This window comes from Vidua macroura, chromosome 8 (assembly GCF_024509145.1).
Source record: "Vidua macroura isolate BioBank_ID:100142 chromosome 8, ASM2450914v1, whole genome shotgun sequence".
Classification (NCBI taxonomy): Eukaryota; Metazoa; Chordata; class Aves; order Passeriformes; family Viduidae; genus Vidua; species Vidua macroura.
Genome location: NC_071578.1, coordinates 25,156,273 through 25,168,186, shown reverse-complemented (window position 1 = coordinate 25,168,186; position 11,914 = coordinate 25,156,273). Strand labels below are relative to the sequence as shown.

The 11,914-nt window shown below is 37.3% G+C and overlaps 1 protein-coding gene across 1 annotated transcript; it reads right to left on the bottom strand.

Moving 5' to 3' along the window:
• Positions 1-6,544: 6,544 nt before the first annotated feature.
• SFTPD (surfactant protein D) lies at positions 6,545-11,578 on the bottom strand. Its single transcript, XM_053984071.1, has 4 exons — positions 11,513-11,578; positions 8,899-9,037; positions 7,790-7,867; positions 6,545-7,091 (listed from the first exon to the last, which is right to left on the bottom strand). Exons 2-4 carry the CDS (start codon positions 9,020-9,022, stop codon positions 6,715-6,717), a joined length of 579 nt encoding a protein of 192 aa, XP_053840046.1. The 5' UTR covers positions 9,023-9,037; positions 11,513-11,578; the 3' UTR covers positions 6,545-6,714.
• Positions 11,579-11,914: the final 336 nt, after the last annotated feature.

The window sequence follows — 11,914 nt, the reverse complement described above, 5'->3', positions numbered from 1 at the left end:
AGTCCTGCATTAAAAAAAAAGAGAATGTTTTAGAATTTTTCTGGGTGTGAAGTCTTACATGTATTATGCTTTGCCTGCAGTGACATGAATGCCATTCATGTAGTTGCAAAGTTATTTCAGACAATTAAAATATTTTCCCAAAAGACAGTCTGCTAAGTCTACAAAAGTCTACAGAGCAAAAACCCAAAACACCCCTTCAAAGGTCTTTCCTGTACATCAGACACCATTATATGCCATTTTCCCCATGCAAAAAGTTATAGTTTCATTTTACAGGAGAGCATTAGACCCATGGCTGCTTTAGCAAGAGAATGTTTAAGACAAAATGGGACATGCTGTCTTCAATTGGCTTAAGAGCAAAACAACTGCTAATACTTATTCTTCTATTGCAGCATCCATTTTTAATATCTCTTCACCTCAGGTGATATGGTCTATAAAAAGAGGTGAAATTGTTAATAATACATCAAAATTGAAAAGTTTTGTGATACAGTTTAGTAGATTCAGCATAGTTGAAGCAGCAACCTATCTAAAGATGTTCAACTTACCTAGCAGCTCCAGTGTGAATTAAGAAAGAGTCATTAAATGATCCAATTTATAGGGCATGTAACTTGAGATTCATCTTCTTATCTACAGAGAGCACAAAGAATAGATCATGTGATATGAATTGGCATATAAATGGAAAGCTAATGAACTTGAACGTGAATGATAGGGGGAATGTTTTTTCAAGAGGTAAGCATACTTAAAACATGGTACTTTTGTAACTTGTAGAAACACTTTCACAGGTTTTAAAACACTAACCCTGGAACAGAACAAATTTCTCAATTCATATTTGAAATACCTAACATTTCCACAGAGTGGTTGTGCAAATGCCACAGAACAAGTGGCATAACAAGTCATAACAAGTTCACCTGAAATATAATATTCACCAGGAACACCACCATCATTTTTGTTACAGACTGAGGACTTACCAGTGATAATGACCAAAGTCTCATAACTAAACAGAATCTCACAATTGTAGCAACAAAGGCAAATGACAGCGTTGCATCTGCAGCACATGTAGAGGAGACAGCTAGAGAGACACATGCTGATATAACTTACAGAACACTCCAGGGGAAATTTATGTGTTAAAAAGAGCAGTTTTCTCTAGTGGAGCAAGGACCTCTCAGTGAAGGAAAGAAACTGCTTTATGCCAGTCCTGTAAGTACAGAGGCCCAAGATGAGGAGCATCACTGAAATGGAGATGGCCTTGCCAAGTATTTCACAGCTGTTCTCAGCAGAGAGTTGGCTCTGTGCAGGGAAGACTTTGAGGAAAGGTGTTTGAGTCTGTGTTCCAGTTCAACCAAGTCAGATGTGGTCACATCATACTTGTGGTGTCAGGCCAGCATCCTGATGTTGCAGCAAGGCCAACAGCCAAGACAGCTGGGGAGTGAAGTGCTTTGAGACTGGATGGGGAATGTCAGCAGTATCTGTATTAGTCTAACATGTTACTGGCTCCAAGCAAGGCTAGATCACCTCCACAGGCACTGTGCACCCATGCCCTGCACTTCCACGCTCACCTCAGCCTCTGATGTGTGCTTCAACACCTTTGTCCTTGGTAGTGTGCCCACAGATGCTGGATTAAATCCTGCTTCATTGTTTATTGAGTGCCCTTGAGTGCACCAGTCCTGTGAAAAACAAATAGGCTGTACCCAGTTTTATGCACATTGACAGAAGAGGGCTGTTTTAAATTTGCACTAGTTACTTTTGTTTCAAGTTTCTTGTCAAATTTCAAGTTTCTTAGATTTTGAGTGTTTGATGTAATGCTTTCAACATTCTTCTGGCAGAGGTTTTTTAATTGATATTTTTGGGGGAAAAAGCCCCACCAAAATCAAACAGAGAACATGAGACAAGCCAGTACCTGGGTTCTAGATGAGCCCTGGAAAAGGTCACTGGCAGACCCTGGCCCTTTGCATCCATGGTGAGAACAACTTGAACATTTAACTGCACCTGGAAGAAACCACAAGTTAGGCAAGTGAGAGAAGAGGAGGAGGTTTGGCCTGCAATTGTGGGTTTCACATGCTGACTCAGGGCCTGGGAAACCAGGAGGGGGACAAAAGGTTTCTTGTGATAGACTCTGGAGGAAAAACATGTAGATTTGATAAACTGTAAACCCTTGATTTTCATCAGGATATGAATAAGATGGTGCAAGTTAAATAGATATTTAAATGCACCTTCATTTCTAATCTGCTTGTTTATTATTGCCTAATAGAATATTTTATATAATTACCATAGCTTGTAAACTATTTTTTGATCTTTCCTTGAATCACATATCACAGAGGTCTAGCAAGATTCAAGGACACAGACCTGATAAAGAACAAACTATTTTTTTGAGTACTGAGGTAACTTTTCTTCAGTTTCCACATGAATCAGTAAGAGGTTTAATAGTTTCAGTGCCAGTGAAGCAAATGATGGATATTCTGAGTAGGTTGTGTTGTGCAGTGTATGTAGGCAAAGGCAAAACTGCTAAGGACAAAGGCTGGTCAATGCTGCTTTCTTAGCTGCTCTGAGAAATATGGACAGAGCTGAATAGCTGAATGGCTGTGTGCTCCTTCCATAAGCCTGTTTGTTAGCCTTTCCTTGGTATACTTAGTCTCCTGAAAGTTAGGTTTTTTCTTCCATAGTGCTATTCACAGGTAACCTTAAAAAGTATTTTCTTATTCTCTGTTTGTATTTAAATGCTCCCAACCTCAGCAATATTTTCTGTTTAAGTTGATTTTATTCTGTTCTGCTGTTGTTTCCACCCTACCTTGTTTCCACCTTGTCCTGTGTTTTCTGCATCTTTTTCTCTTCCAAATAATTGTCAGACTGTCCCCAGCAACTCTCTTATGCCTGGGAATAGCAGGAAGAGCACAGAGCATGAGGAGACACAAGGTCCCATTTCTCAGAGGCGGGCTAAGGCTGTTTTTTCTGAGCGCTAAAAGTAATTCAGCAAGATGTAAACACTTGGGATAGCAGACTTCAACAGGCATTTTTAAAAATTAAATTATGAGCAGCATTTTAGAGCAGAAAGTCTTCATTTCACCTGTGATCAGTGCACATGAATGCTCCTGCCATCTTGCCCCATGGACTTAACTGCAGGATCCAAGAGGATCCTGCGTCCTCTGGATGTCTCTGATATGTCACTTGGTGCAGCTCAGCTGAGAAAAAACACAGAAGCTGTATAGCCAATAGAAAGCAAGAAAATATCTCATTTCTTTAATAGTCAAATAGTTCCCATTGCCACAGCCTGCTCAAGGGTTAAGGTACCTTTGCTCTGCAGTGTTGTTCAGCTCCTGAGCCACAAGGGCAGAGATGGGTGAAAGCTTCATTCCAGGTTTCACTTGGCATCACACCTGGGTTACAACCCTTAAGGGAAATTCTGCCAAAACCTGGTTTCCTAACAGGGACTTCAAAAAAACATCCCAGTCCTCTTATAATTTTTTTAAGGTGCTACTCTAATTTCCAAGAATCCTGTATCTATTGTGTTTTGGAATCAGCTGTGTTTGTGTAGCTGTTGGCTAATAGGATTTTATAAAAATATGCTTCAACTTCCAATAATGAAAGATCACTTGCAACCTGATACTCTGAGGTACAGCTCACAATTTATACAAGATAAGGGAGCCCTGGCAGCCTGTGGCACATCCTGCCAGTCAAGTTCACCAAAGGCTGAATTTGAACTCAGTTTTCTCAAGAACCATGGGCCAAGGGGGTTTTTAATCAAGTTTCTAGAAAAACCAGAAAAAATTGTTTTTGCTGGAATCAATGGTCAATTTCTTCTCATGTGGTAGGGTTGGTGGGGGCTGGTGGGAGGTTTTTGAATGCTCAAAATTAATACTAGTACTTCTAAGCTGAAATGACTAATTACATTACACAATTACAAAAGAGGATATCACTCTAGACCAGTGACAATTCTCTCTGAAATAAATATCCATAACTTTTTTGGCCTAAGTCTTATTGTTAAACATACCATATTAACTGTATTCAATTTCTCTTATATGTGACAGGATCCACTTGCCTCAAAGGGGTTGGAATGTTTGCCATCTTTTACTGGTACTAGGATCTTAATTCTTAAAACCAGCTTCATTTGGGGAGTAATTAATTTTCTGGTTTAAAGATCTTACTTTTATGTTGTACTTCTGTAGCAAATTATTATAAATGAAGGAAAAAAAGATTAACCTGGATTTTTCCTGGTCTGGTCATTATACATCAGGAATTGTTGCTCATTGCACTTTTAAGGAAAGATTTTACCAAAAATATTTCTATTACCATAGTAATACCACAGAAACAATGTATTTTGTTTCTTCGTGTACCCAACCTCTCTGTCCATTAAAAAAAAAAATTAATATATAAATGAAGAATTCAGATCTTTCACAAAAAATAGACAGAAATGCTGGTGTTTTAAATGGCATTTGAGGGTATAAATTGATAGGGTTATACACCAACACACCAAAAAAAAAATCAAAATTTAAAAAATAACAACTTCTGGATATTTTTTCTCTGTGGAACTGCAAAGAATAATCAAGCAACATTACAGATCAAGTGTGAACCATAAAGAGGAAAGTACTGCCTAGCAGTTCTCTGGCTGGATCTGAGGAGCTTTTATTTTTCAGCAGCATGTATGTGTTTGATTTAATTTTTTTCTCCTTTTTTCAAAAATAATGGCTAAAGCAGAAGAAATGGGGCTTTTAGACCTAGTTTAGATATTTTGCTTATTGATGTAATAAATACTAGCTTGTGCCTGGAAAATAAAAATCTTATTTTTCTTAACTGGATGAAAAACACCCTGCTGTCTTGAGGTCTAAATCTGTTTAGATATAGATGTCATATTGTGTTAAAACATTTGTAAAACATTTTACTCATAAAGGGTATTAACAAGAGATTGCTTGTTAAGTCATTTTGCAAACCCCAATGTGGTAGAAATAAATTTTTCATTAACTAAAGGAATAGGATATCCCAAAACTATTTGGAGATATATGTAAATAAATATACTTTTTCTGTTCAGAGAATAAAAGATTATGTTATTAGGGATTTTTTGGGGGAAGGCTTTGGTGATTTTTTGTGACAGGTAAACACTTTGCTCTAACAAAGAAACTGCACAGTTAGGCTCAAAAATTGTTAATGAGGTTTGCTTATTAAAATACTAATATTTAACAGGTTGTTTTAGATAAACCTTCCACCCTTTCTAGCAGATTTGGTGTAGCTGGTCAGATCTAAACCCAGGAAAATGAAAAGGTATAAATTTAGCCTTGCTTTTTTCTCAATGTAACCACAGAGTTAGAGTTGCTGTCATGGCTCTATTCCCTCCCCGTTTGAAACTTTTGGCTAAAATGGAAACATGGTCATAGGTCTCAAAACAAGATGCTTTGGAAAGCAGGTTTGAAAGCAGGTTTCACACTTTGAAATCTATCCAGCGTGGTCCTGGGTGTACCTTTTCCATTTCAGAACCCTGCTCTGCTCTCTTATCAGTTGGAATGCGACTCGGAGATGAATCATACCTTGCCAAAAATTTGACAGGGCTTGCAATGAATGGGAATAGACCCTACCTCTCTTCCTTGTGGGACATCTGGGACTGCTCAGAGTCAAGTCCAGCTTCCCAGGGGCTTCCTGCACAGAGCCAAATGTGGGGGAGGAGATTGTGTTTAATGCATGAATTTTAAAGCTAGTGCTTTCTTTCCCTCCCCAGTGTATAAATGAGGATGGATGAGCCCAGGACTTGCTCACTGCAAGGTAAGAATGTGAGAATTTGCTGCTCGTGGTACTCTGCTCGGCTGCCCCGGCTCACCAGCTGCCCAAATGGAGTAGCAGTGAAAATATTTTGGGAAAAGTTGCTTCTTGGTGCTACCAGATTTGAGTTGAAGTCTGTCTGTGCTGTTGCTTGGTATATAACATCAGCAGAGATGATGTTATATATATGTTCAGTGTTTGAACTGATTGAACTTCCACTCTTAGCTGCCTTCCAAAAATATTATCTGCTTTGCTCAGTGTTTTGGGAGAAAACAGGTGGCCTTCTAACACTGCAGTCTCATGGTTTTCTGAGGGAATGTGCTGTTTTAGCAATAAAATGCAATTTTTAGCATTTTATAGACTTTATCTACTTAAATTGAGTGCAATATTTATCTTTGAGTTTTACAGAGAGTAGTCTCTGAAACTAGAAAAATTACTTGTAACTAGTATTATTGATATTCTTATAAAACAAAAGGTGGATGCCAATGAATCAGTGAGTGGTTCAATGTGACACAGGCTCTGTGATTGAAAGTGATGTCCAAAACCTGAAACTATAATTTCTCCAGTGAAGTCAACCTCTTGCATCTCTTTTGAGGCAGAAACCATTAAGTACTTCAAAATGCTTCCAACTATAATGCCACAGGCAATTTTAACTTCAGCATTTCCAATATCCCAAGTCAAACCTTGGAATTTTCCTCTAATCTTCACAAAGGTACGGAGACAGTCTGCCATGAGAAATGAATTCTGAGGTATTCCCAACCCTCCAAAAGGGAAAAACACATCAGGCACATCAGTTCAGGCACATTTTAATCATGTTAATCACCTAGTACATTTGGCATTTTCCTAAGGCTAAAAAATATCACAATTATGATTAATCTTATATTTTAGGATACAGAGAAATTGCAGAAATTTAATCAACCTGAAACACAGATACTTCATTATCTCCATACTCTGAGGTGGCTGAAAGGCCATTCTTTAAAATTCACAGATTGTGAGACGGTACATATTGCATTTTTTGTCATTCCAGGTGCCATCAGTGTACATCTCCACACATTTCTCATTCTCTTTGCCATTGGGCTCGTGCTGGTGCCAGTTGCTGTAACTCAGAGGCAGGCCATTTATAGACTTAACCTGACCTGAAGTCTCCCCCTTTCTAATGCCCAAGTAAGCATATTGGTTATACTGTTTCACAATGTCCATAATAGCTTTATTCTCCTCCTCATTCTTGGGAGCTGCAAGAGTTCCTCCAACCTCTTCACAGGATTGCAGTGCAGATGCAAAGTCAACTTTCTTCCCATTGCTAGCAAGTATTTTCTCTCCTACTTTTCTTATTTTCCCATTCAAAGCAAGCACTGAAACATGAACAGGGTTAGTTTTGTAAATTTTCTATGGCATACTGATGTAAAAGCAAAGAAAGTGAAATCAAGAGATCAAAACTAAAAGTGCTAAGAGGAACAGAGGGGAAAATTGAGCTAAAGATGAAGAGAAATAAAGATCTTTAATTTTATCCATTCACTAACTGTTCACTAAATATATTTTGCTGCTTGTGACCACTGTCCTTGTCTTCAAGACAAGAATGTACCACCAACATCTGGTAAATATCAGCCCTGTTATATTTTATGTACTTTATAAAGATCAGTGTGCTACAGATTTGAGCAAGGGAAACAAAAAAATGGTAATTGTTTTGTGAATCTCTTTTCATTGCAAAACAATTTACCACCTTTAACAATCTGGTTGCTGATAGGTAAAAGTGGTACAAGACTGAGTTTCCATGAATCATGTAGAACATGCAACATCAAGTAGCTGGAATATTTTTAAAAATAAACCCAATTTGAATAAATGTGCATTATGATTGCCAAGAGGAATCTGTTTCTCTCCAGAGAAACAAGAATCATGGCTTCCCCTGTTTTGAGTGAGAAAATGGAGTTTTGGGATGTAGCACCCTTTCCAAATGCAGTTTCTGTCCTGCAAGTCGTGATTCTGTAGCTAACTTTGCCTATTGCACTTAAAATTGATTGTGAGCTGAAAAAGTAACAAGGGGAAGAATTACCAGCCTCAAGTTGGAAAAGTTGGTGTCTCAAATTTGCTAAAGCATTGTGGTGTTTGCTGGCCAGAGAATCAGGCAGACCTACAGAGATAAAAACAAAAGTTATACAGTTATACTAGGCTGTGCTGCTAGGAGCAATCCCCTGGATAAAATCAATTACTTTCCAGAACTAACTTGCAAATGTATTTTTTAACATTAGCAAGTGTAAAATAAATATTTTCCCTGTATTTTTTCCCATTGTTGTTAATCTAAATTAAAACAAACTAACAAAAACATCCAATCCTCTGAAATGCTGATAATTGCCCTCTGCAGAAAAGAAACTGAAGCTTTACAGGTTGAAGCCTTTTGCTAGTTATATCTCTGAAACTGGCTTTGCCAAAGAGAGGTTTCATTCTACTAATTGGTAGTGAACAGGCACAAGGGATACTTTGAGGAGGAGGAAACAGTTTCTACAGCACCGTGTGGTTTTCTTTTTAAAGTGCTGTGTGTATGCTTTGTGTTTGTCTTGCTTTAATGGGAGCCATAAACAGTGGAAGTGAAAGGTTTCTGGATAGTGTGAAATATATCCAGCACTGCTTGTTAAAGATGGGAACCCACTGTAAAGGTAGATTCTATTTTTCATACTACTTTCCACAGGTAACAGAGGTCCTACATGTAGAATAAAGTCACTAATGTACTCCCATGATCATAATCCACAATTCACAGCTGAAACAAATAGCAATGTAGAGGCACAAAAGATTGCTGCATCCCTGAGCTATAACGTTGTAGCTCTTACTGCACTTCACAATCCATTAAAAAAAAAAAAACCATATTTGACCTAATACAGGGAGTCTGGGAATAATTCTGATAGTGCTTTAGCCTTGTCAGCAGACCTGGAGAAAGCTTTTCTACATATATATAAAATATTTATATGTTACAGTGTTTCTTCCCCCAGAAGAAAGAGGAGACCTGTTTATTAGAAAAAAATTAAACTGCCCATTTCCTCCATTCTCTTTTCCTTCCTGTGCTTAACACATCTGCTTCCTTGGGAGCACGTGTCCTTCTGCCTTATCTGTTCTAGTCACGCAGCCTTTGTGGTGTGGATCTCTTGCAAAAGAGGCAAGTTTGCTCACCTTTCAGACCATCCCTTCCAGGGATACCAGGTAGCCCAGAAATTCCTGGACATTTAGTCAATGCATGGCAAGTCACTAACAAAGCAGACAGTGCTATCAGGATGTAGGATGAGTAAGACAACATGATTTTTCAGGCCAGCTGTAAAAAAAAAAAAACCACATATTTGTCAGGCAATAATGATTCTGTAAGAAATTGTAGGCATTGGTTTACACGGCTGCATGCTCCTCCCCCATCATTCCTTCTTGAAATTTACATTATTTCCTTGTTTAAATAAAGTATATAGTTCAGGTGTAAGAGATTTCCCAGATTTATTTTGCAACCATTGTGTAGTTTATGCACAAAACTCTTTCTAGATTGATAAACTTGGAGTAGCGAAGATAAATTATCCCTTTCACTGTCACTGACTATTTGTTGGATTAATCCTTGAGAAATGATAGGTTCAGAGGTAACTGATCACTCTTAAGCCATTACCTGTCTGCAAGGACAGTAATCACTCAATGCATAGGATATTAACCTGAAAGGCAAATCTGTTACAGTGGTACTGGTAATGTCTGGGAGCTTGCTAAAGCACAACACTATCTAAGCACATTTATTTAGCATAAACTGATACTGTTTTACATATGGGCAAAACTTTATAGCTCAATTGACATTCCTATCCTGTTCTGAACAAAATTCCACAAGCTTGCAAATGTCAGTTAATCTTGTAGAAAATGCATTTTTCCTGGTTGGCAATGGTCTTATTCATCTTATTTTATCCCTACAGATAAAATAATAACTAGGGTTATAATCTTAGTGCTGAGCTGTCGTGACTAAAAAGCATTTTAAAACTGTACATTGTGGGTTTACAGCAGAGTGAGTGGGTGTGCTGTGCAGCTGTGAAACCTGAAGGACTGTAAGCTACTATGGCATAGAAATATCCCGTTATTGACATCATTCAGTTAAACTAACAGGAGATATAAAGAAAGGTTCAAGATGCCAGAATAGGTATTTATTTCCAATGGGGTGATGCTTGTGGGTTGACTTATACAATTAATATCCATTACTTTACTTTTTATTGGCACAAATCAAAGAGGATACTGTACCTGCTCCCTCTTAAAAACTTCCATTTTTAAAAACAAATCTGCATTTACACATCTAAATCTATCTCCACTTAAAATTTAAAATAAAAACTTGGTTGGCTTGAATGCTGTAAGATTATTAACATCTAGGTTCATCAAGCTATAACAAGGTATTAGCTATTACATTTCAAAGAATATATTCCAAGCAGAATCAAAATATTAGTCTAGTGTTATTTACTAAGTGAAGTGAGCTTTTAAAAGAAAAAGCATTGTTTATATCTTCCATATTGACACTGTTATAGAAGATTTTTGAGATTATTTTTAATCTGTATCAACAGCAACTTGTTTTTCTAGGGGAATGTCTCATCAGCCTCAATCTGATGTGACATACTCTTGAATATATGAATGTCATAAATTTGCAGCAAATAGGATCTGTTTAACTAATAGCAGTATGGTCAAGAATTTGCACTTTAAAGAATGTAAAATCAAGTCCACCTGAGAACACATGTGCAGTATAAAAGGTGCTGTCGAGTTTGGTTTGTTGAATTTGAAGCATCTCGGTCGTTCACCCTTTACTGAAGGCCAGCAGACACCTCTGGAAACACTGGCCAGTGACTTAGAGAGAGAAGATTGTTAAAGACCCTAACAGAAACCTACCTTAGGTGGCTAGGAATACTTACATCCTTGAGATAAGGAAATGCAATTACAACATGTACCCTTTGCCTGGAGATGATCATTCAGGGAATTACATTTGAATGGACTACTGCATCCCGTTCATAATTGGATTATGATGCAGAGTCAGACTCCTGATCACTTATACAGCAAAATTGAAAAAACACAGCCCTTCAGTTTTAATCCAGTTTTAATGACCTTCATCAGTCATTACTATCTAGTGTCCTTCAGGCACCTCCTTATCTACTAAAATTGCTAGTATAAGCAAAGTAAAAAAAATTACTAATAAAGGAAAATTTAATTTCAGAATGTAAATATGACCACAGAAATCAAAAGGAACAGGTTTGCCTTATAGATGAAATTCTTTGTGATTTATTAAAAGGAAATTCAACTTACCCTTCTGCTTCAAGATGAAATGAAAAAGCAGTTCACACAAATCCCCTTTATATAGTGTGGTGTTTGCTAAATGATGTGGCTGAAGTGGAGACTGGATACTGAGGCCATGAATTAGCTTTTTCAGTTTTGCTCATATATTTGCTATGCAAATACTGAGGTCAGTTTTAAGGGCTGAGAAATTTCTGGTTTTCTTAACAAAATAAAGCCAAATTTGTAGAAAATACAATACAGAACTAACAGATAACCCCAGATTTGTAGACACAAAAGCTATAAAAGTGTAAAGTAACTTTCAGCAATTCTAGGTCATATATTAAAATTGTTATTTTATAAAAGCAAAAAATGGCAGATGACTACCAATGGCTGTTGTAAAAGGAAAGATACTCTTGTGATTCATCTTAGGGAAGCCTGGTACGTTCCAGATAGTCTGACCCAGTAATCAGAATTCTAAACTTTCCTCCCCTCTCTGTGTCTGATGTACTTATCTTACCTTAATACAATTTTCTAGCTATGTGCTAGAATGCTCATTCTGGTCTCTCTTGCACAAGACAGCTGATCTGTCTTGGTCAGAGATGGATCTTGGAAAATATCTGTATATATACACAAAATTCTCAAATAGACATAATTTTCAAGAAGAAGAAGAAAAAAAAAAAAAAAAAAAAAAAAAAAGAAGAAGAAACCAGAGGTTTTGCTCCTCTTGTTTCCCAGAAAGAAATATTGAGATTTTGTAACTTCCTTCTAGTTCTGATGCATTCTGCTCTAGAATGTTTGATCCTAGATGGGGTTTGTTTTATAAACCTTAGCAAGCCAATACATCAATGCCTCACCTAAGAGATAGAAATACCTCAGCTTCACAGATTTTCTGTGTTTTGTCAGTTTATACTTTGGTCTC

Excerpts from the sequence above, each read along its gene's own strand:
- SFTPD (XM_053984071.1), bottom strand. The coding sequence starts at position 9,022 with ATGTTGTCTTACTCATCCTACATCCTGATAGCACTGTCTGCTTTGTTA. Across the intron at positions 7,868-8,898 it reads TGGAAGGGATGGTCTGAAAG|GTCTGCCTGATTCTCTGGCC; the intron begins GTGAGCAAACTT and ends TTATCTCTGTAG. Across the intron at positions 7,092-7,789 it reads ACTTTTCCAACTTGAGGCTG|TGCTTGCTTTGAATGGGAAA; the intron begins GTAATTCTTCCC and ends TTCATGTTTCAG.